The sequence below is a fragment of the Eurosta solidaginis genome, chromosome 4, assembly GCF_040869045.1.
Source record: "Eurosta solidaginis isolate ZX-2024a chromosome 4, ASM4086904v1, whole genome shotgun sequence".
Classification (NCBI taxonomy): Eukaryota; Metazoa; Arthropoda; class Insecta; order Diptera; family Tephritidae; genus Eurosta; species Eurosta solidaginis.
In genome coordinates, this window is record NC_090322.1 from 228019527 (window position 1) to 228045758 (window position 26232).

Genomic DNA, 26232 nt, shown 5'->3' on the forward strand with positions numbered 1-26232 from the left:
TAGCAGTGGCAATTTTTTACATATCGCTCGTTTTATTGTAGACAGAATTAATGTAAAGCTTTGAGTTTCTAGGAAAACGCAAACGGAGTTTTATTTTTTCATACATGTGATCGTAATCTCACTAGACGGCTCTTTTGCGGTATCATCAAATTTCGAAATATGAAAATTTTGATTTGCATCTGTTTACAATAAAACGTGCGTTATATCAAAAATTAAATTCTGTTTTCAATAATTCAAGAAAATCATTCCATGAAATTTGCAATTTAAACTACTCCAACCAATGTAATACAAATTTCACAAGGAAACTTAAACGAATCAAAATTTTATTTAATGACATAATTAAGTTTTCCTTTTTACACAGGGCCACTTGCTTCATTAAGCGAACATCTTCTGTCAACAGCCCCAAACAAAATTTCGCTCTTACAAAAAAAACCATATTATCTTTTGCTGCAAATGCAGCGAAAATAACATTTTTAATTTTTTTCGTGCTTTTCTATTTTTCGTAAATTATTGAAAATAATTAACTCTTTATTGTCATTTGTTGACATTGACAGTAAAATTCGAGACACCAAGCATAACCGACTGGAGTTTCAACTCCATTAGGTATACAATAAGGCAATAATGAGATAATTAAGAATTTGTATTTTGTATGAAAGATTGCGTTCAATTAGGTTTTTAATGTAGATAACTTGACTAATTATTTCTTTTAGCATCTGTGGGAATTTTACATAAAATGCGAGAAAATTTTACGATTATTTCTAATTTTGCTTGCTTTACATTACGTCGGCTGAATGTTTGTCCTTTTTTCATACAAATCTTGCAAACGATTTTTAAGTGCCTTCTTATTGAGCTACAAAGGTTAAAACACCATGACAATGCCACAAAAGGAAAAAATCCGTAAGGTGGCGCACGGATCGAAATAATTAGATAAGAATTTAAAAATTTTCAAACCAGCTTTTAAGTAACTTCTCTATGAGCTAGATACTTGAAATTTCAAACTTAATTCAGAGGTCGATGACACGATACAAAAAGATTAGCCAGGGGCGCACGGATGAGATATTTAGAAAAATCGCATGAAATGGAGGGAATTTTGGGATTGATTTTTATGTAAGTTCTCATTGAGCTACAACTGTAAAACTTCATAGATAGGATAGGACGCCGAGAAAATTTATGAAAAGGAGAAAAAAATTCCGTTATGTGGCGCACGGATTGAAATATTTAGATAAGAATTTGGAGATTTGGTGTTTTGAGATCGATTTTAAAGTAACTTCTCATGAAACCTCAGAGACAGGTTAAGACACCGTGAAAAAGGAACAAAAGGAGAAAAAAAATTCCGTTAGGTGGCGCACGGATCGAAAAAATTAGATAATAATTTGGAAAATTGAAACCGGGTTTTAAGAATCTTCTCGATGAGCTAGAGGCTAAAAATTTAGAGCTTAATTCAGAGGTTGATGACAGCCGATGACACAATACAGAAAGTTTCGCTAGGTGGCGCAGGGATTGAGATATTTAGAAAAATCAAACGGAACGGAGGGAATTTTGGGATTGATTTTTATGTAAGTTCTCATTGAGTTAAAAGCGTAAAACTTAACATATGTGACCCGGCCTATGAAAAGGTGGTTTATGACTCAAAAAAAAAAATTACTACTAAGAAACTGAAGAAATGCATTGTTTATCTTTAACAGCTGTTTCTCGCAATTTCTTGTTTGTGTCATAAGCCACCTTTTCATAGGCCGGGTCACATATAGGTGGAGACACCGAGAAAATGTAAGAAAAGGAGAAAATAAAAATAAAATAAACCAATTTTAAGTACCTTCTTTATATAAATGAACAAAAGTCAGCGAAAAATGTCTCCTTATATAAAGACATATTCTTCCTAAACTTTGATTTTTTTAAATTTTGACATAGAAATTGCAAAAATATTTATGACAAGTACAAATATAAAGGTGGAGCGCAATTGATTGACTAATCATATCTCCTTTCCTACCAACTTTCCAATCCAAGTAATGTGCGCTCCACTTTTATATTTTTACTTCTCATAAATATTTTTGCAATTTCTATGTCAAAATTTAAAAATAAAAGTTTAGCAAGAATATGTCTATATAAGGAGACATTTTTCGCTGATTTTTGTCCATTTATATAAAGGAAGTGCTTAAATTTTTTATTTTATTTGAAAATTTTTGAATTTGTTTGAGTATGCAATTTTGTTACCCAATTAGTTTTAGTTCTACAGAGTACAAGTCTCTCAAAATTTGCATATATTTTTTTAACCATTTTCCCCGCCATACAAATATAAAAACACTTCGTAAAATGTCTACGAATTTTGAGAAACTTATAGCTTTTACTTTGACAGACTAAAATTAATTAGGCTATAAATTTGCATACTCAAAAAAATTCAGAAAACTCTGAAAAACTTTCCTGAATATTTTCGAAAAGTTTTTGAGATTGGTTTGCATAGCTTCAGTTGTAAAATTGATGGAGGTCTATTTTTAAATTAACAAAAATAAAAATAAAAACATTTAGTTGACGAATTTTGGTAAAAATAACCACTGCTAATTTTCTGTTCGCAACTATAAATCTGAGTTAAACAGATAACTTGCCGATCTGCAAGTGGGCCTTAGTTTTCGTTTTATTTGCTGTATATATAGTTCTTCCTAATCTTTCGTTGACAGAATTTATAAATTTTTTGTTTACTTAATTTCAGTATTTTTTTTTCTAACATTATTTTTATTTGTACAGCGAAGCATTGAGCCAAACACAGACGATTTAAACTAACCAAGCAAGATAAACAAACTATACTTTACATAGAATATATTTTTTTAAATCATTATAATTTTAAGGCATACTCTTACACACATACATACTTTTAATGACCACAAAAGAAAGTTGCTATGATTTACTACATTATGTTATACTTATATGGAAATAATTAGTTTATAACAAACAAGTAAGGAAGGTTAAGTTCGGGTGTAACCGAACATTACATACTCAGTTGAGAGCTATGGTGACAACATAAGGGAAAATAACCATGTAGGAAAATGAACCGATGGAAACCCTGGAATGTGTTTGTATGACATGCGTATCAAATGAAAAGCATTAAAGAGTATTTTATGAGGGAGTGGGCCATAGTTCTATAGGTGGACGCCATTTAGGGATATAGCCATAAAGGTGGATCAGGGTTGACTCTAGAAAGCGTTTGTACGATATGGGTATCAAAAGAAAGGTGTTCATGAGTATTTTAAAAGGGAGTAATCCTTAGTTCCATAGGTGGACGCCGTTTCGAGATATCGCCATAAAGGTGGACCAGGGGTGATATGGGTATCAAATTAAAGGTATTAATGAGGGTTTTAAAAGGGAGTGGTGGTTGTTGTATAGGTGGTCGCCTTTTCGAGATATCGCCATAAAGGTGGACCAAGGGTGACTCTAGAGTGCGTTTGTACGATATGGGTATCAAATGAAAGGTGTTAATGAGTATTTTAAAAGGGAGTTAGTTCCATAGGTGGACGCCGTTTCGAGATATCGCCATAAAGGTGGACCAGGGGTGACCCTAGAATTTGTTTGTACAATATGGGTATCAAAAGAAAGGTGTTAATGAGTATTTTAAAAGGGAGTAATCCTTAGTTCCATAGGTGGACGCCGTTTCGAGATATCGCCATAAAGGTGGACCAGGGGTGATATGGGTATCAAATTAAAGGTATTAATGAGGGTTTTAAAAGGGAGTGGTGGTTGTTGTATAGGTGGTCGCCTTTTCGAGATATCGCCATAAAGGTGGACCAGGGGTGACTCTAGATTGCGTTTGTACGATATAGGTATCAAATGAAAGGTGTTAATGAGTATTTTAAAAGGGAGTAATCCTTAGTTCCATAGGTGGACGCGGTTTCGAGATATCGCCATAAAGGTGGACCAGGGGTTACCCTAGAATTTGTTTGTACAATATGGGTATCAAAAGAAAGGTGTTAATGAGTATTTTAAAAGGGAGTAATCCTTAGTTCCATAGGTGGTCGCCTTTTCGAGATATCGCCATAAAGGTGGACCAGGGGTGACTCTAAAGTGCGTTTGTACGATATGGGTATCAAATGAAAGGTCTTAATGAGTATTTTAAAAGGGAGTAATCCTTAGTTCCATAGGTGGACGCCGTTTCGAGATATCGCCATAAAGGTGGATAAGGGTGACCCTAGAATTTGTTTGTACAATATGGGCATCAAACGAAAGGTGTTAATGAGTATTTTAAAAGGGAGTGGCCTTAGTTCTATAGGTGGACGCCGTTTCGAAATATCGCCACAAAGGTGGACAAGGGGTGACTCTAGAATGTGTTTGTACGATATGGGTATCAAATTAAAGGTATTAATGAGGGTTTTAAAAGGGAGTGGTGGTTGTTGTATAGGTGATCGCATTTTCGAGATATCGCCATAAAGGTGGACCAGGGGTGACTCTAGATTGCGTTTGTACGATATAGGTATCAAATGAAAGGTGTTAATGAGTATTTTAAAAGGGAGTAATCCTTAGTTCCATAGGTGGACGCGGTTTCGAGATATCGCCATAAAGGTGGACCAGGGGTTACCCTAGAATTTGTTTGTACAATATGGGTATCAAAAGAAAGGTGTTAATGAGTATTTTAAAAGGGAGTAATCCTTAGTTCCATAGGTGGTCGCCTTTTCGAGATATCGCCATAAAGGTGGACCAGGGGTGACTCTAAAGTGCGTTTGTACGATATGGGTATCAAATGAAAGGTGTTAATGAGTATTTTAAAAGGGCGTGGGGCTTAGTTCTATAGGTGGACGCCTTTTCGAGATATCGCCATAAAGGTGGACAAGGGTGACTCTAGAATGAGTTTGTACGATATGGGTATCAAATTAAAGGCATTAATGAGAGTTTTAAAAGGGAGTGGTGGTAGTTGTATATGTGAAGGCGTTTTCCAGATATCGACCATGTGGACCAGGGTGACCCAGAACATTATCTGATGGATACCGCTAATTTATTTATATATGTAATACCTGCCAAGATTTTAAGGGTTTTTTATTTCGCCCTGCAGAAATTTTTCATTTTCATGCTACTTAATATGGTAGGTGTCACAACCATTTTATAAAGTTTTTTCTAAAGTTATATTTCGCGTCAATAAAACAATCCAATTACCTTACCATGTTTCATCCCTTTTTTCGTATTTGGTATAGAATTATGGCATTTTTTTCATTTTTCGTAATTTTCGATATCGAAAAAGTGGGCGTGGTCATAGTCGGATTTCGTTCATTTTTCATACCAAGATAAAGTGAGTTCAAGTAAGCACGTGAACTAAGTTCATTAAAGATATATCGATTTTTGCTCAAGTTATCGTGTTAACGGCCATGCGGAAGGACAGACGGACGACTGTGTATAAAAACTGGGCTAGACATCAACCGATTCCGCCCATTTTCATAGAAAACATTTAACGTCATAAAATCTATGCCCGTACCAAATTTCAAAAGGATTGGTTAATTTTTGTTCGACTTATGGCGTTAAAAGTATCCTAGACATATTAAATAAAAAAGGGCGGAGCCACGCCCATTTTGAAATTTTCTTATATTTTTGTATTTTGTTGCACCACATCATTACTGGAGTTGAATGTTGACATAATTTACTTATATACTGTAAAGATATTAAATTTTTTGTTAAAATTTTACTTTAAAAAAAAATTTTTTTTAAAAGTGGGCGTGGTCCTTCTCCGATTTCGCTAATTTTTATTAAGCGTACATATAGTAATAGGATTAACGTTCCTGCCAATTTTCATCATGATATCTTCAGCGACTGTCAAATTACAGCTTGCAAAACTTCTAAATTACCTTCTTTTAAAAGTGGGCGGTGCCACGCCCATTGTCCAAAATTTTACTAATTTTCTATTCTGCGTTATAAGTTCAACTCATATACCAAGTTTCGTCGCTTTGTCTGTCTTTTGTAATGAATTATCGCACTTTTTCGGTTTTTCGAAATTTTCGATATCGAAAAAGTGGGCGTGGTTATAGTCCGATATAGTTCATTTTAAATAGCGATCTGAGATGAGTGCTCAGGAACTTACATACCAAATTTCATCAAGATACCTCAAAATTTACTCAAGTTATCGTGTTAACGGACGGACGGACGGACAGGCTCAATCAAATTTTTTTTCGATCCTGATTATTTTGATATATGGAAGTCTATATCTATCTCGATTCCTTTATATATGTACAACCAACCGTTATTCAATCAAACTTAATATACTCTGTGAGCTCTGCTCAACTGAGTATGAAAATAAAAACACTATTAAGGACCAAAGAAGCACATTTGAACAAATTTTAAATAGCTTTAGCATATTTATTTATGTATATTTATCAGATAAAAACTTAAAAGTTTACCAGATGCTTTCGTATACGGTACATATTGTTGTATAAAAAATCGTAGAGATACATAAATCATAAATAAAAAAAATGTAAGGCGCGATAAACTCCGAAGAGATCTAAGGCCGAGCTTCTCTTCCAATCTGCGTCGTGCTCCTCTTGATTTTCCCTGCAAATTGGCCGGACGGGACCTACATGTTTTATGCCGACTCCGAACGGCATCTGCAAGGCAGATGAGTTTTCACTGAGAGCTTTTCATGGCAGAAATACACCCGGGGCGCTTGCCAAACACTGCCGAGTGGCGACCCCGCTTAGAAAATTTTTCTTCTAATTGAAAACCCTTATTTTGATGTTGCCTTGCCCGGAATGTGAACCCAGGGCATACGGTGTGGTAGGCGGAGCACGCTACCATCATACCGCCGTATATATCGCGTACAACCGATTGTTCAGATGAGAACATTTCCGTGATGTCTGCCCCATTTTAACAGCTATAAGCTTCAAATTGCTTAAAATGCTTACATATATGGTATCTGTTGTTGTCTGAAAAAATCGTAGAGATTAGTCGTATATATAGTATATATCCCATACAACCTTTTGTTCAGATAAAGGATTAATTTTCATAGCTAACTCTTGTTGGCAACAAGAAACGTGAAACTTTATGTGAGCAATTACCGATCTATTATTTATTTGATTCTAGCAGACCCGGCAAACGTTGCTCTGCCCTAGCTTTGATCTATCTGCATAACTTTTAAGCAGTTTTTACCTCTTACTATCCTTTCTCCTCTCTCGCCCTTTCCCTTATCTTTTTATTCACTCTTTCTCCTGCCTTTCTCTTTTTCTGCGTCTCTTTCTCCATTTCCGTCTTTTCCTTCACTTCTTTGGCGCTCCATCTATCCATATCTCTCTATATTCTTCCTACTCTAACTCTATCTCTTTCTCCTTCACTCTTCCCTCTAGTTCTTCTCGTTCTGCTCCATCCCTTTTTCCTAGTTCCAGTCCCACCCTAAGTCCAAGTCCTAGGCCTAGCCGCAGTCCCATTTTCAGTTGCAGTTCCAATCCCAGTCCCAGTCTAAGTCCCAGTTTGAGTTCCAAATCCAGTCCCAGTCACAGTCGGTCCATGCCACATTTCCTGAAAAAAAGTGTCATAAATACTAATCCAGGGCCTATATGCCCAATTTCAGGTAAATCGAAACAAGAAGAGAATTTGTTCGAAAAGATCGGTCCCTGGTCCTCTTCCCGGAAAAACAGTTTCGTAAATACTAATCTAGGCAGAAGGCTACCTATATACCAAATTTCAGGCAAATAGATCCGTGAATATAATTTGTTTGAATAGAAAGGTCCCTGGTCCACTTCGCGGAAATGAACTTCACAGGAACGCTATTCTATCTTTCAATTTGGATCAAACTGCACACGGTGTGGAAATTTGATTGAAGTCGATTAAGTAGCTTAGGAGTCCATCCCTTACAAACAACGTGACACCAAATTTATATATTTTAAGATCTACCGTGAATATCGCTTAAGTATGTACATCTATTCTGAATATATTACATATCTTATACAGCCGATTATTCGGATATTGCGAATGGGATAAGACTCCATTCATGACAGGTATGAAGTCTTCGACACAGCCGAAGACAATCCCGTCCTTATTTATTTTGGTGAGAGAACATTTCGGCGGCTGATTGGACTATCCCCTATCTCCACTGCTAGCTCGCCATCTCTGAATTTGGTAAAAGAATTCCCTTTCTCAGGATTTGTTTCATAAATGCCCCAGCTATTATCGAATTTAAGTTCAGATATGTAGGGTGTTATTGAAACCAATTCTGAAGCGGGATATTTTTGAAAAATATTCTCAGATAGGGCGTTTCCAAACTGACGGTGGATATAGGGTGATATTCCACCTAGCAGTTGATTTGAAAATTAAAATCAATCGCTGTGAAAAACCTAAGAATTCAAATATAAATATAAATATAAATATAATATAAATAAATAATATATATATAAAACAAGTGTGATATCTTATCCGTCAAAGAGATACAGAATGAGACAGCGATAGTCAATAAAAAATCAGGTGATCTATTCTATTTGTAATTTTGACGTCTATGGAGAAGTTATCACACTTGTCTTATCCACAATGATCTGAACTCGAGTTAGGTTGTTTCACCTCATTGACACACATTTGTATAACTGAGCGAGTGTGCATGCCCCTACATTAGAGGAAGCAAATATTGCTATTTACACAAAATATATATAGCACAGCTGGGTATAAAACTTTATTTTAAAGGTTAAACTAATAAATTATTTAAAAAACCAAAACAAAATTAAATAATTAAAACACAAAATACTCAAATTGGTTATTTTCAATTAAATTAGCTGTAAGAATTTATGTTAGTAATTGTTATACCAAAATACAATAATTGGATCATTTGTTACACATAATTGGCGTCTATTAGACTATAACGTATTTATGTGTATATATTATATCATATAATTTTAATGAAAAATATGCATACATACATATATACAAAAGTCAGCATTTATGCTTTTTACTCATCAAATCTTTTCTTTATGTCTTCTTATATACGTCATCAAACGGTGCATATAAAATATATTAATCACCTGTTCCTGCTCCTGCTCCTGCTCTCATCATCATCCACAACCACATCCACTGTGCGCGTGTGTTTTGCGACTCTTTATCGCTTTCTCCTCTCTATGCGCACCTAACCACCGCCAATATCGCTAAAATATTTGCAACATTTATAACAAAAAAAAAAAAAAAATCATGACATAAAAATCACACCAACAAAATCAAATTTCATAAAATAGCTACGAAACTGGATTATCGTCGCCCTTACGCAGCGGTTACCTGAAACGAAAAACCTACCTAAGTCTACACTAAATGCAAAAAACTAAAAAAAAAAAACGAAAACAAAAAAAAAAAAAAACTAAATAAAAATAATCTTAAAATAAAATAAATCGCTGGGCTAAACACGATTGACATTCAAAATAGCGCGCCTGTAAAAAATATAACTTGGCTTTGAAGCAGCGGAATACAACAAAAGAAATTTTGGAACAAAAATTTTAATTAATAAATTTAAATTAAAACTTATAACGTCCAAATAAATTCTTGATATATGGCAGCTAAAATTTTGAAAAAATCAAAACAAAAAAGTGGCATGCAGTCTCTGAAGCTTAGCGCTCATCAACGAAACGTCAGTTATGTTCCCTCACAGGACCGCTCGCTCGCGTCAATGTTTGTCCAGCGTCAACACGAGCCGAATTTAGCTTAGACATGCAGCACCTAACTCCCCACATCTTGAAGAGTGTAAATAGATTAGTCAATGAGCAAAGTTTGCCTCGCAGAGAGAGGGCCTAATAACCTGCATAAGAATATAAAATCAGCAAAAAAAAACACTATAACTGTATATCTACTACCTAACTAAATAATCCTATATAGTGTAACTACTATTTATGACAGAACGCAGTCTTATTTAGTGTCCGTATTAATAGAGGATTGATTGATTGTGATGAAGCAAGAGCTCAGCATTGTACACTAACGGAATCATTTGCATTCGACTAATTGCATTATTTAGTACAGTATCAGAATTAAATCGGTTTGAATGCATAAAAGAAAATCATTATAATAATAAAACATTGACGTAAAATACGCCTAATGTGTCACGTGGTAAGTAAAATTATTATTAAAAATTGTATGTCGTCAATGAGAGTGCAAAACGACGTAATTAATTGTATAAGAGACTTTACCTTAACAGGCAGCGCGTTAATGCTGATCAACTGGTTAGATAAAACCTGATGCTTAGATCAAATACCGTCAGACTTTTGAAAGTCCATACAAACACAAACAAACAGTAAAGCGAATATATTTTGTAATTATCTCTTAGAATCGGAGACCTTGCGAACTGCTTAGTTGTTTTAAAAAATTGTATTTATTTAATTCTAAAGGCCCGAATACATGCGACCTTTGCGTCGTTTTGGCGTTGGCGAAAGAACGCATGTTGAAAATTTTGCTGCCATAATGGACGCAAAAGGACAACTGAAATTTTAATTTTTTCATTAAAAAATATAAATAAAAATTTTTTCGTTCAAAAAAGAAAAATGAACATTGAATAAAACTAGTTGAAAATAGAAGAAATGGGAGCAAAATTGGAAAGCTACAAAGAAATAAACCTGACAACACTGTCAAAACATAAGTTCTTGGGCCTTAATTTTTAAAGGGATTTTCGTTAAAAAAAAAGAAAAAGAAAACCGAAAAATTAAGTAAATTAAGATTTTTTAATGGTTTTCACAGATGACCGACCCTTCTTACGGAGTGTCAAGAGTAAAGCATCATGCAAAAAGAAATTTTAATAAAAAATTTGATACGCCAATTTTTTATTTCAAAGCCCAAACATGGATTTTAAGATTGGTTTTATCCTTACGTTTTTTGATAAAAATTGCCAACTGAAAGGTAGCCACCCCAGGTGTAGCTATTTAAAAAACCGTTGCTTGGCGATGATGGAGTTTCGAATAAGACCGATCTCGACACTGGATAAGTCCTTCAGAGACCCTAGTAAGCCGAGACCGAAATACTTTGGCATAACTCTGGAAAAAGCTGGACTGCCGAGCATGAAGTGTTTCGATGATTTCAAATCGTCTCGTTTTTCATATATTGAGACGTACCGCATGGAATTCCACTTGAAAATGAGCCGTCAAGACCCCAATCACCATTAAAAGATAAAGTCTTGGTGAAATCAATAATTTCAGCGAGCCGCTTGCTATACACTTCCAGTTTTTGTTTAACTGACTCGAACCCATCTAAAGAAGAGCACATCACAGATAGGGATACACCGTGTTCCGTACAGACATAGGAGTTCCGCGGCGCAGGTGCCATGTATATTGCTATGTCCCGGGAACTAGATGATATTAATAGTTAAAATAGTTCTACGCAATCGCAAGCGAGGTCAGGCATTCCACAAAACCCTCGGTCGCACCACAGTTGAGCTAAGGACTTTAATAGCTGTATGGCTATCTGAGTAGATGTTGAATTCTGTAACTGTAGTAGCACTTTGACGACCTTGCACTGTTAAGACAACTTAAACTAGCGGCCTACGTCGGGACTCTGACAGAAAACTCCTGCACCAACCTTCCCGACCAACTTCGCTGTGCTAAGTGCGTCCCCGCATACCACTACCCCATAGAGAAAAATTGGCTTAGCTACCATCAATGAGAGTCCTCAGCTCTTACCGTTGGTCCAAGACAACCGAAGCCTTGCTAACCCTATCAGCCATATTTTCTCTCCAGGATAGTTTCCCGTCCAAAAAAATATACAAATAAAAATAAAAAATTCTTTGTGCGACTTACCTCCCAGGAGATTAAGGCGGAGCTTCTCTTCCAAATTGCGTCGTTTTAATGTTCCTTACAAAGTGGCGGGACGGTATCTACATGTTTTATGCCGACTCCGAACGACATCTGCAAGGCAGATGAGCTTTTACTGAAAAGCTCTTCATGACATAAATATACTCGGAGTGTTTTCGGGGGCGACCCCGATTAGAAAAACTTTTTTCTAATTGAAAAACTTTTTCCACACTTTTGATGTTACTTTGCCAAGGAGTCGAACCCAGCATCCGTGGTGTGCTAGGCATAACACGCTACCACCACACTGCGACGGCCGTCTGTCCAATATGATGTCCATATTCTTAACCCTAGCAAAAAGTGCCATCGGTATTCTCCCAAAAGAGGGCGTTGTGAAAAGGGACCTTGTATTTTCGCGTAAAAAGAACAAGGTCCGTTTTTCCTTGGTTGATTGCCAGTCGACATGACTCACCCCTTCCTTTTTAAGGTTACTATTTATGTCCCATCCTTTTTCTCTTTCTAAACACGTTGAAGATTATGAGCCGGATACGCTGCCATATGGAACACCCCTATTAACGCAGTCGGCAAATAACGTATCAAATTGACTAATTTCTGTTGTTCGTTTTGCTCTTTCACCGGCTTCCCTTATTGGTATTACGGGTATTTAAGTGGGTCTGGTTATCAAGTTAACAGGGTGAACATTTTTTCCCATACATAGCTTGTTTTTTGTTTTTTTTTAATAAATAAACAATTTGAACACATTAGATGATGACCTGATAGCCAGGCCAATAAGAATACGCCATTTATTTTTTAATTTTCTATAAACTCTGATATATTATAAATATCAGTAAGTACATTGTTTTAGAACAGTCATATAATAATACAATAATTAGAAAATAGTATGTAGATTAGTTAACCTAAGGGAAGTATATAAAACGTGTTAATTATTTACTTAATTGCAATTATTAATACATTAAGAAAATATTGTGTCATGTTCGCCCAACGTGAATACCCGAATAACTTAAACGAAATCGCTCTGTGAGTTGTCAATTTAGTTCCGGTTACTATTTAAGCGGACACTGTGAGCACGGAGTGGTTGCTGAGGTAAAGAATGTAAAGAATGGCTGCTTAGTCTTGTTTAGGTTAATACAAAATTTCAAGTGGACAAAATAGTTCCACAAATTTCAAATTTGCAGCTCTCAAACTGCCAAACACCCGATTTGCCCCTTCATTCAGGGATGACGTTACGTTTTCCCATACCCAAAATTTTTATATCCCGCGTACAAGATCAAGCTAAAAAAAATAGAGAGCGAGTCACCTGGTGTAATACTTTACTTGGTTTCTGATCAATAAATACTGACGGATCTGGTGGAGTTGCCCAACTTCATGCCACCCAGCATTTATTGAAATAAACATACATACGTATGTTACATGTCGGTAATTTTTCCTGTGTCTTCTACAGAGATTTGAGCTACAGTGAAATTATAGGACTCTTGGTAGGTCTAAAGCTATTCAGATAGGATGGCACATACTATTTCGCTAAATATAAAAAAACATGCTGGCAGCATTGGACTATTGGCACTAGAGAAGTAAAATAAAGTTTGTGTCAAACCCCCTTACCGAAAACCTTTCAGAGCTCAAGAATGATATAAGAAAGGGATTTTACGAAATATTTAAACTAAGCGATAACGATATAACCGGACAAATACCTTCCTACTATAATTTTCATTGGTTAATTCATGGGATGTGGTATCAAAGGTGCCTATTCGTTATGATTGGAGTCAGCGAAGACTAGCCATACAAACAAAACAAGCAGTCAGTTTCTGCATACCGCATACTCATACTTCGTCGACGTCACTTTCCTACAAGCTCTAGGTGTAGTTCCGAAGGCTTTCTGACGGATGTTTTTGTCGCGCTATTATTCAGACCTACACCAAAAAATCACCTTGAAACGTTAGGGAGTAACTATTCGGCCAAGGATGCCGCCCCCGAAATCATAAGCAGTCTAAATGGGTATCATTGCGTAACTCATGGGTGAAAATTGTATAATCATTGGCGCATCTACATAGTTTAAACTTTACAAGGACCGTGGATTAAAATTTTAAAATTTGGAGACGTTTGTGTTCGAGACATTGACTTCAATAATCTTCGTTTCGGTCCATATGATATAAGAGTTCATTAGCTCAGTTTACAGACTAGTTCGACTATACCCTACTTGAAGGTAGTAAAATACCCGGTCATTTGTTCGACTGTCTTTAGAAAGCTTTTGCTTCACCACTTTGAGTGTTCTTGCGAAGGACACAGCCTCACCTGGTTAAAATATGTGCCTACGTATTCACATTTGTGACAGGAGCCGTAACGTGTAGGTCATATTTAAACATGGTTGATAGGATATATCTAATGTGATTCACTCCATGGGACTAGTTGAGGGTAGGGCCGCCAACTTTACGAAATGTCAAACCGGGAGACTTGGGTGTTGAATAATGAAGTGTGAAAAGCAAAATTAAGATTTCAGACGCTATTTTATAGTGAAGAAAATAAAGTGATTTTTCAAACCCTTCTCATACGTGTTGAATATATGTAATATGCAACTTAAGTATGAGGTGAGAATCATTTCAAAGAAGAATTTAAACCACTGGAGCCTACTAAAGGATTTTGCATCACTGATTTCGCTTTATATTTCCAGATATTCGCTTATTCTTTCAGGATATACAATTTTTGAAAAAATCGGCACCGTTTACCCGAAACTTGCTTTTTTAACAACTTGAGAACAATTTGGAAGCATGTTCGACTTGGGGCATTGTATTTAAATTCATTGTTCTTTATTAATTTTTTGAACAAATTATGCGAAGTGAGCATTTAAATTTATTATATAACTTTTCTTTAAGTGTTTTGTTTTAATAACTTGGTGAATTCGGTGATTTGAAATCCGTGTTAAGCTGGCATTGAAAGCGTCTGTTTTCTCAACAATCTTTCGAACGGTTAGAAAGTGTTAAATTTCGCAATTGGATTTGTATAACAGACAGTGATGCACATCCCTTGATACCCCTTTCGAACATATCGTACCAATTTTCGAAATGAACAATAAATGGCCTAGACAGTGGGTTGGGTCGATTTGTATGGACGAAAGTTAACCGATATCGCGCCAGCGATTTTTCGATAGGATTTGGGCTCAGGAAAAATAGCTCTACTACGCATAGCCAACAAAATAATTTTCGAGCCTGCGAAAAAAAGTAGATTTCTTCTAAATCTCCATAAAAGAATTTTTTTTTTTCAAAAAATTGCATTTACCAATTTTGCATTGCCAATTGACACGAAAAAAAAATACAAAAAAATGATTTGAAGCCTTTAAAATGAAAAAAAGCATAAAATATCGAAAAAATTGATGAAATTTCGCAGGCTGGAAATTTTTTTTTTTTTTGGGTATGCGTAGTGGAACTTTTTTTCCTGAGCCCAAATCTTATCGAAAAATCGATAGCGCGATATCGGTTAATAAATCGACCCAGTCTACTAGACAGTCTTAAAAGAGTAGAAAATATAGTAACGGGCCGAACGCCGCCGCCGCCGTGCCGATATTTTTGTCATTCGGCGGCGGCGGCGGCGTATATCTCTAATATGGGAGAGGTAGACAGTTTTTCGCGTTTTGTGAACATCGCGATTTTTTGAGTTGGTAGCTGTTTTCATCTAGGTGTGCGATATATATCATCAATTGGAAACTCCTGTAATAGATACATAGATAGTCCTCAGACAGCGAACTTGCCAATAGGACCAATAATGCGCGCAGGTATATGTAAACATTAGGGCGGGTCGATTTGTGGGGAAGCAAAAAAATCGCCCATTACTCTGTGAAAATCATATTCTAGGGATCAAAATAAGAAAATTTGCCGAAGGAACGATACCTCTAAAACGAATTCTGATGTCCCCCCCAGGTAGGGGCAAATTTTGAAAAATCCCACTTTGACCCCCCCTCCCCCTAAATCGACTCGCCCTAGTAAACATATTGTATAGTTATATAGGTACATATATACAATAAAAATCTATAATTATTTGATCATATTTTTATATATTTTCAATAATAAGTAAACAAACTAAACTATTTTATTTCAGAAAATACATTGAAATACTACTTTGTATTTGCATCTTATAGGTACCTGGCAAGAAAGACTGTTTCATCCTGTTGTATGATGGTTTTTCAATCAACCTAATTTCTAAATGCAATTTCAAAAATGATTTTTTCAGAATACAAAAAAATATTTCAACATTGTTGTCTTGATATTGTAGTTGTAAAATTAAAAACATACAAATTTTCATGATATACATACATACATATATATACATGACATACATATGTATGTATGCACACACATGCATACATGTAAACATAAAAAACAAAAAACCTATGACAAGGAACAAAGTTCAAATTGTATTTATTAGCAAATTAACAAAGTTACTCAAATTGCAAATTTGATTAAAGAAAATAAAATAAAAACTTGAGTATTTAGTATGAAACAGCTGTGAATAAAGTGACGCAAAAATTTGAGACAACTTTTAAAAATAAATTCCAAACAGAAAAAAATCTAAACAATTGTAGAAAAAAATACAAAAAAAAGAAAAATACACGCTTCTATTCGGAAAAGAAATTAATGTTCAAAAATTGCATTAAGAAAATGCTTGAAATTTATTTTAAAAAAATTTACAAGTTTTGGCAAAAACCACCAAAATTCAACAAAACGAAAAGACAAAAGCTATCGCGCTTACTTAGCTAAAACAAAGGTTTTAGTTAACAAAATCAAAAATTATAAAAAAATTGGAAAATGAAAGAAAACAATTTTTAATTGTGTGAATAGCATAAAAAAAACTGTAAAAATTTCAATTAAAAAATTTTTAGACTTGAATAAAAACAATATTACTATTAGATCTCTTTCGTCGTGATAGCGTTTGAAAAGCATTATATATTTACATTTGTGTGAGTGTTTTAAAGTAAACGAATTATAATTGTTGTTGTGTGTAGACTTTTATCTTTAAGTGTTAACCAGCTGAGCAAATTAAAATAATAAAGTAAAAAATTATTTATAAAATGGATATGGAAATTGAGTGTTTTCTATTTTTAGTTGCTTCATTACATACGTGTTTTCTCTAACTGTACTAGTCTCGCTGATTTTACAAGCTGCCTAAAAGTAGACTACATAAATATAAATTTAATAGCAAAACACTTTTCACTGCATATAATCTGCCTCAATTTTAGTTGAAATGCAAAATATGTTCGACTAAAGCTAAGACCACAACTGAGCTGCACTGCACTACGCCGCAAAATATTCTTTGCATATATTCTTATTGAGCAATTCACACTTAGCGGTAGCAGCACTACACGGCGCGGCTATTAGTGGCAATGTTGATCAAATAGGCAAAAAAAGTGGAGCACTGCTGACGCTGCATGCCGCGCCGCTCCTTAGTTTATTCCCTAAAGCCGAATTCGTCAAAAATAGAACAAAAGATTTTCATATATGCCAATTTAATATATATTTCGGTGACTAAAGTCCGATTCATCGTTGTTGTCCGCACACATTTTGTTCTCAATTTATAAGTTCTTTTTCCACTTTGGCTCCCCGTTCGGCTCAAATTGGCTATGACTTTTTATCCGTACCACTTTTTACAATTTTTTTCTTTCGTGCTTTTTGTAAAAAGCTTCAAAGGTTTAAGAATAGAAATATTTTTTTATAAAAACTCTGGAAGTAGTTTGCCGGTGTGATGTTCGAAAAATTATTACAACTGATCGCAATGTGAAGTGTCATGTGTCCGCAGTCCATATATCTCCTTAAACAATTTTAAAAAAGTTGCCAGGATGGAAAGGCTGAGTCCGGTTTAACAGGTTACTGTCCTATAGTCCCACTTTCTTTAAAAAATTCTTCATTTTCATCTTCGAAAGTTGAGGCAAACAACTGATGTCTTTTTTCTTTTCTGTTTTCGTTTTTGAAATCAACACCGGGTACCTATAAAGGTGCATACCTGGCACTTGTTTTATTGAAAAAAGCTAACTCAAATCGAAAAAGGTGTGAGTGACTACGGAGAGAGCTTAAGCATTCAAAAAACAATTATACCTTTTGAGATTTTTTGGATCTTTAGCCTACGAATAAACCAATAAAAATTGTGGAAGAAAGACCCAAGTCCGACTATATCGATAACGTTTTTTGAGATAATGCCCTGATATAATATTGCTAAGTTCTGAAAAGCTGTAAAAAATAGGTTTTCAATAATCTTTATTTTGCTTTTACAGTGATATTAGTCCAGCTCTCTCTTCCTACTTGTGTATTTCTGTTTTTTAATTTGTCCAGCCTATCCTGAAGTATTTCAATTTTCCCATACAGTCAGGCTGCCATAAAATCCCTGCAATGCAGCAACACCTCGTCACTAGTGGCGTTGAAGTGCAGAGAAACCCTCAAAAAGCTAGCTGAAAAATGCAACCTGAGCATTACATGGGTTCCTGGACACTGTGACATTTCAGGAAACTGCGCTGCGGACGAGCTAGCTAGGGAAGGAACCAAGCTGCAAACAATAACCTCCGCTGGTTGGGGCAGCCCTCCTCTAAACACCTGCAAGCACTGCTTGCGGTCTCTTTTCACGCATAACGCAAACGCCAGATGGGCCATGGAATCTACATGTAGAATACCCAAGCAAATCTGGCCTAAGCTGGATGAAAAGAGATCGCAATCGGTGATACTATTAAGCCGTATATCTATAAGCCCACTAGTGGGCCTTCTCACATTTCACTGTCTCATGTGCACTCATGGTGCCTGTATGGGCCTACAAACAAATGACTTCTGCCGCAGCTGTAGGGACGAGGAGGAAATAGAAAGCGTAGAGCACTATCTGCGCCACTGTCCCGCACTGTCAGAAACCAGGTACCGATGTTTCCACAGACACTCCTTTGAGGGTCTTGCGGAGCTTGAATCTGCACACACAAACGACATCTTGCGTTTCATCAGGCAAACGCGCTGGTTTAGCCTCACTAGGTTCTAAACATTATTCAGAAGTAGGGAAATAGGGGCCCCCCGCGTGGTAGCACAACGGGACACAGCGGAGGCAGCCACTTCAGCCTAATCTAACCTATCCTGAAGTATCACAGGATAGCTGGAGTTATTGAATAAACGTTTTCCAAATTTAAGCTTTCCGTCCTACTTTTTTTTATTCAAATCTCCTCGCCATTCAACAATGCCGCCGCTTCTCCATGTTGCCATTTGGAAATGCTAAAGGAAATCAATTGTCTACTAAATCTAAGCCTAAATTGTAGTAATTGAAAACTCCTTCATTAGCAGCAGTAGCATTGTCTTGGAAAACTTCCGCTGTATGAAAGGCTAATACTAGAGCGTGACTCCCTGGTACGAAGTCTCCTCGGTACTACTTGACTATATTTTCCCGTAAACACTAATAAAAAGTAGTTTGCTAATAACTCCATTCGATATTGGTTGAATATTGAATTAAAGGGAGCAAATGAATACTTTTGATGACCAAGAATTGAAAGAGGCCAACGAATTTTCGAGCCTAATGCCAAGTTGTTTCAAGTTTTACTATCAAAGATTATGACATTTACGTGGTTACAAGGGATTACCGCCCGAATTCCTTGTAAAAAGGCACGAACATGAGGCCTGCATAGGAAATACTTCCTATTCCAGTCATTTTATAAAAAAAAAGTTCGACCGTATTCAATGTTCCATAACTGGCCAAATCCTTCTATTCATGTAACCAATTCTTATTTACGCTTATTGCCCAGCTTTGCTTTATTGTCGTTGTGGTTTGTAGTCGCCGTCTTAATTGTAGTCAGCGCTATTATAACAAAGTTTTAAAGATTGTATTAGTTTCATGTACCTTATATCGGACACCATAGGTCTGGGTAGACAGTTTGTGAGTAAAATAAAAGAAACTAAAATAAATAATATAATATTTTTTTTTACTTGACTTAGTTCATAAATGTTTTTTCAATGACACATAAGTATAGAGATTTTGTTTATTCATTTTATGTGCTAATGGTGTTGAGCAGCATTCAAAGCTATGCGTTGTAACTTTTCACACACTTTGGACTCATTCAGTGTATGTGAGGTCCTGAACTGGCCGATCCCAGTTCAACCGAACCAAAAATACCTTCAAACAAAAAAGAGGGGATTTGCGACCATATTAAGGCACACTTTGAAAGAGGCTGCCAGATTGTTTTTTTGAAACTGTAACAATTTTCATTTCTCTTGTTATGTATAAAAACTTTTTTTGTTTCAAAGTAAAGGCACATAAAAAACTACGTCATTTAGTTATTGTTGCACTCATAACTTCATAGATATGGTTGGACCTCTCTTGTACAGTTAAGTTATAAATTAAGTAATAAAATTTATATTTATTATTATGTTTTAAGTTTTTGCTTCGAAGCTACAGCTCATTTGAAGCTTGAAGATATCGTAAGATCTCAGAATTGTAGCTATATAATTTCTGTAAAAAAAATTTTGTTAAAGGGGTCTGGCTAGACAAATGTGTACCCGTAAGGGTTAAATCCTAGAAATACTTGCGTGTGTGAATCGTTTCTTTTTTTATTTTTTTTTTTTTTTTTTTGAACAAAAACCTTTTTCACTTTTCTAACAAAAAATAGCAGTTGTAATTGTTATCAAATTTCTTCAATTAAACACCTTTTTTATTTTCGATATTTGAAGGAAACAATTTTATGAGTTTTATTACCAGTCTTAAAAATGTTTGCGAAAAATTCTAGAAAATTTTACGAAAATTTCAAACTTTTATTTAGATCACTCTGAATTGTTTTGGGTGCGCATTTAGCTTTGTATAGCAAACAATTTTAATCTAACAAAATACATATATCTTATGAATGAAAATTTAAATAAATACTTGGCGTGATTTATCCCCGAAGATGTTCAGGCCGAGCTTCTCTTCTAATTTTCGTCGTGCTCCTTTTTTAATATTCTCTACAAATTTGCTGGCGGGGCGGGACCTATGTACATGTTTTATGCCGACACCGAACTGCAACCGTAGGCGGTGCACGCTACCACCACAACACGACGGCCGCAATATCTTATATGTCTCTAAAAACTTGTAATGATTTTTGACAATTCTTTTCCGGATGATGTTTTAGATTCTCCACCATACAAAGTGTGAAATATTTTTTTATATGGACGAAAATCTGAAACATCTTTTGAAAAAAAAAAATTTCAAAAAATCAATGCAAATTTTAAGAGACCTACCTACAACGCTTACTTTGATACACTAAAATGTATTGTTCTACGTAACTTTCAGGGAACTCCAAATATAAAGTTCGAAAGTTGAGTAAATTTTCACGAATTTTCGAATTTTTCCGAAAACGGTTTTTAAATTTGGTTTGCATCACGATAAAGACATGTACAAGGTACAAACAAATTTGAATATTTTATTTTGTGTATTTCTTTGTTTTCCTTTGATTGGACCAAGGCGAATTCAGTACCAGGTGTTGTTATTCCAACAGATAATTGCCTTTTCTTGATTATTGTCCACACAGCGCCTTGTATGTACTTTAATATGTGAGTTAATCGAAATCAAATAAAATGTTCCTTTGACTTGACATTCTTCTGCATGGCGAATTGGTTGAATTCGCTTTGCCACCACCTGGTATGGATCCGCCTTGGTTTGGATATTGATTTTTAATAAATAAATTGCGGAAAAACTTCAAAAAGTAAATCATGGCCGACGAGAAAAGAGATCGGTTATATCTCGGAAGTATTTTTAACATGGTTTCAGTCATTATGTAATGAGAATACTATAATAGCTCCTGCAAGTACGGGCAGAGATAGAAGAAGTTTTTTCAAAAACTGTAACTGAAAAATCGATCGCGCGATATGGGTTAAGTTTCGTCCATACCAATTGACCCACCCTACATTGTATATGGTTCTATTCTGAACTCATTTTCGTTCAAAAGAAGTAAAAAGTATACAGAGGCTACCACTTATGAACTTGAGCGGGTAAAAATGCAGTTTAAAAGTTGTAGCCATGAAACAAATTTTTATGCCAAACTTCGTTCGGATTGGGAGATTTTTGTTCCACTTATAGCATTGATTTTGATTATCTTCACTCAGTCTGTATAATTTGGCAAGGATAATGTCTCCGCCAAATTTCAATGTAATGTCTTCACCGACAGTAAGGCATGTTAAAGTTCCAAACTTTCTTTTTCTAAATATGGGTGGTGCCACGCCCATATTTCTAAATGTTTCCATTTTTCTATATTTTCGATATCGTCAATACCAACCCATTTTGGGTTCAGATAAGCCCGTATACCGAATTTGGTTTAGATATTTCAACATTTGCTCTAGACACCGTGTTAACAGACGGGCGGATGGACATGGCTTAGGCCCGGTTTTTCCGTACAAGTTCAAATCAGTTTGTCAGTTAAACTACGCTTAAACTTATTCGGCAGATTTCCAGTCTACTTTAACTGAAGTTTAAGCTGAGTTAAGCGGCCGATCTGGCAGGGTTAAACTATAGTTAACCTATCGGCGATTTGCATTCGTGCGAAATGGCGTCGAATATACCCAACAAGCATTAGGGCTTGAGTACCATTAGAGCTCATGCTGATAACTAGCATACCTCTAAAATGTCAAGAGTTGTTACGAAACAGTGGCTAAACTTGAGAATCATTGTGTACTCAGCAAAATTGGGAATTTTTTATAAACCGAAAAATGCTATTACTTAAGAAAAAATGATCGTTACGAACTTGTGGTTCTTTGACTGGACTCAAGTGTAAGATTACAATGCAACAGTATTTTCACGAAATTAAATAAAATATATTGTAGCGAATTTTGGAATTCCACTTATTCCAAACCTTCTGCTAACGTTCGAATCGCTAAACTGTTAAATAAATAACTCCAATATTCAATAATGCAAAATGGTCTTTATTAGACTACTTTGAAAGTACTGCACAATAACACTTATACTTCACAACCAATAGCGTGCTTAAATCAAAAGTGATTACTGATTCCTCAGTTTGCGCTGCTTTTATACTCTCAGTTTTCTCGTTCATCTATTTCTTCTAAGGTCTAGTAATTTTGCGAAACTGTATTCCAGAACAATTGTATCCCTTGTTTGGTTATTAGCTACATACATACATATGTATATACCTATTTGTAGTTTATGTGTCTCTTATAGCCATAGGCGGGTGTATGCATGAGTACTAGTTCGGCTGATGATTACATGGGTTTGTGAGTATCTATTCGTTGCCTTGTATGTACATATGTGTGTAAATGATGATTGATTTGTTTACGTACATACGAGTGGCTGCTCAGTATCAGCTTAGTGATATTAGTATCAGGTTAGTGATTCTATTAGCAAAGGCATACATCGTGTGGAAGTAGAAATACCAGAGTGGGTAGACACAATTTTGGAAGCATTGAAGGGTACGGAGCAGAGGAATAATGATGCAGCCATGCTTTAAGTGTGGAAAGCCAGGGAGCATTGCGCGTTATTGCAACACCAACCCTAATAGTTTCAACAATGTGGGTGGTCGCAAACGCAGAGCTGAAGTAGATGAGCAAATCTCCAAGACCACTCAATCGTTAAACTAAAGCGAGTCAGCCGCAAGCGGCGACAGCTGGCACCCGCAATTGAATGCCCCATAATCTTTATCTCGCAGATTGGAAGAAGGTCGTGCAATCTTACTGTCGGAGGACATGTAGATGGAAAGGAGCGTTTACTGACTGTAGATATGGGTGCATCTCATTCCATCATTCGATCAGATTTACTCAACAAGAAGATAAGACCATTGCTTGGAGCAAGATTACGTACAGCCACGGGAGAGGACACCCATGTAATTGGAGAAGTAGCAATTGGGAAAGTAACGATACTACACAATTTTATAGTGGTAGAGATTGTTGATGAAATCATAATTGGAGTGGACTTCTTAATCGACCAAGGCATCAAAATCGATATGCAAAGCAAGACGATGCGTAATAACAACATGAATGTGCCACTTAATTTCACCTACGAGAGAGGCTACAGCAGTAAACGAGTGCTGGTGGAAGAGAGTCAGCAAATACCATCAAAATCAGAAACAGTCATCAGGGCAAAGGTTGATGGAGATTGTGAGACAAACAAATTGTGGGTTGTCGAAGCAGCAAACAAATAAAACTTGTTGGAAAAACCCTGGCTATGACAAAACAAGATGGACGTATTCCGGTAAGAGTACTCAATGAGTTCAAACTGACCAAAGGAGCTATATTGGAAAGATGCCAAGAATCTGAAATAGTTATTAACTGTGAACAGCTCCAGAAAAACGTTTCAACTAGCAAGACTAATCTTTCAAATGACATCAGGACATGGACGGAGGGGCTAGAGGAAGACTATCAGAGTAAGGCAAAACAGCTGATCCTAAAGTACGCAAACATATTTGACCAAGATGGCTCCAAACTAGGCCGCACCAACCTTGTGAAACATCAAATTGATACTGGAGATGCGAAGCCGATCCGTCAAGCTCCTCGTAGTGTTTCACTGGCGAAGTGGGAAGTGGTGCGTCAAATCATACAAGAAATGAGCGACAGCGGTGTAATCGAACCATCAGATAGTCCATGGAGCTCACCGGTGGTACTTGTTAATCGGAAGTTGAATGACGTTACGAAAAAGGATAGCTACCCATTGCGAAGAACTGACGACACTCTGGGCTCGCTATCTGGCACAAAATGGTTTTCCAAACTGGACTTAAAAAAGTGGCTACTGGCAAGTGGAGGAGAAGGAGGAAGACAAGGAGAAAACAACTTCCAGTGTCGGAGATGGTCTTTGGCAGTTTACAGTAAAGCCCTCTGGACTATGTAATGCACCAGCTACTTTTGAAAGACTCATGGATCAGGTACTGAAAGGACTACATTGGAAAACATGATTGGTGTACCTGGACGACATCACCGTATTGGGCAAGAACTTCGAAGAACATCTGAAGAACTGGGAGGAGGTTTTCCAAAGAATAGCTGGTGGTGGTCTGAAACTTACTCCCAAAAAGTGTTCTCTGTTCAAGAAGCAAGTTAGTTACTTGGGTCGTAAAATAACGACGGAGGGCAACTGCACCGCAAATGAAAAGATTGAAGCAGTGATGGATTGGGCAAGACCACAGAATCTTCATGAGTTAAGAACTTTCCTTGGGCTGTGCACATATTACCGCCGACTTGTACCAAATTTTTCGCGCGTATCCCATAGCCTCCACGAGCTAACAACAAAAAATAAAGCTTTTGAATGGAAGAAAGAGCAAGAAGTGGCTTTCTAAGCATTGCCCCATTGGCATATCCGATTCCAGGAGCAACGTTTATTCTAGATACAGATGCGAGTGGATATGCTATAGAAGGCATTTTGTTACAACTGGTTGATGGACAGGAGAAGGTAGTTGCATATTACAGCCGTTCAATTGGAAGACCAGAGAGGAACTATTGCGTTACACGGAGAGAGCTGTTGTCATTGATAGAGTGCATTAAACAAGTACCTCTACGGGCAGCGATTCCACGTCAGGACAAATCACGCAGCACTGAAATGGGTCCTGCTGTTCCGTAATCCGGGAGGGCAATTGGCATGGTGGATTGAGCGACTCCAAAGCTATGACTTTTCCATTGAGAATCGTAAAGGTAGTACCCATGGAAATGCTGATGCAATGTCACGAAGACCATGTAGTTTGGAATGCAAACAATGTTCAAAAGCCGAGGCTAAAGATGACATTATAGCTGTCCGGCTAATGACTATAACGTGTACGGATGAATAGGACAAGAAACAACTAAGGAAGTTTCAGCTAGAAGATACAGACCTGTCACATGATATGCAAGGGCTCGAACGAAACGAAAGACCAAATAGAGAGGTCAGCAGAGAGTCCCATTGCGAAGTCATATTGGGCACAGTGGAACAGTTTATAATTGATATCCGGTTGCTTGCATCGATTATGGGAGAGTGAGGATGGTCAATGCAAGAAGAAACTGATACTTGTATCCAGGAAAAGAATTCTTGACGTGCTCAGAGAGCTGCATAATGGTCCATGCGTAGGTCATCTTGGAAAACGAGTAGAAAATATAGTAACGCGACGAACGCCGCCGCCGCGCCGATATTTTTGACATTCGGCGGCGGCGTGCAAAAAACTACTAAAATCGGCGGCTGCGGCAGCGTTTATCGGCGGCGTATATCTCTGATATGTATATATACGCTAAATCAACACAAGATCCAAAAAACAAAAACTCCAATTACAATAAATATATTTTTTCATTAAAAATAGATAAAAGATCGAAAGAAACACATTAAAAAAGCCAAAAATGAAACAAAAACTTCATTACTAATATTCAGCGATGTGCAATGTTTTTTGTTAGCCGCATGATAGGATAGAAACGCGTTAAAAATTGATAGTTTATTCCATTTGATATAGCTGATTGCAGATGGCGCCACATCAAATTCTAGGGCTAACCGCTTCCCTTGAACACCTTTGTCAAGCTTTTCCAAGATCTGAACTTTGGTTTCCAAGGACAAAGTATTTTTCTTACATTTATTTGGCATTTCAGCG

General features: G+C 36.3%; 1 protein-coding gene and 1 pseudogene across 2 annotated transcripts in view; both read left to right on the top strand.

Moving 5' to 3' along the window:
- The window catches only part of LOC137248799 (protein retinal degeneration B-like), a 33890-nt pseudogene extending 23858 nt beyond the window's left edge, over nt 1-10032 (top strand).
- LOC137251048 (L-asparaginase) overlaps nt 9886-26232 on the top strand; it is a 194145-nt gene continuing 177798 nt past the window's right edge. The window contains exon 1 of one of the 2 annotated variants that reach the window (XM_067784932.1): nt 9886-10032. In XM_067784932.1, coding sequence (XP_067641033.1) covers nt 10021-10032 — 12 coding nt within the window. In that variant the 5' untranslated portion in view covers nt 9886-10020. The remainder of the gene's footprint in view (nt 10033-26232) is intronic. The other variant, XM_067784937.1, reaches the window with a different exon arrangement.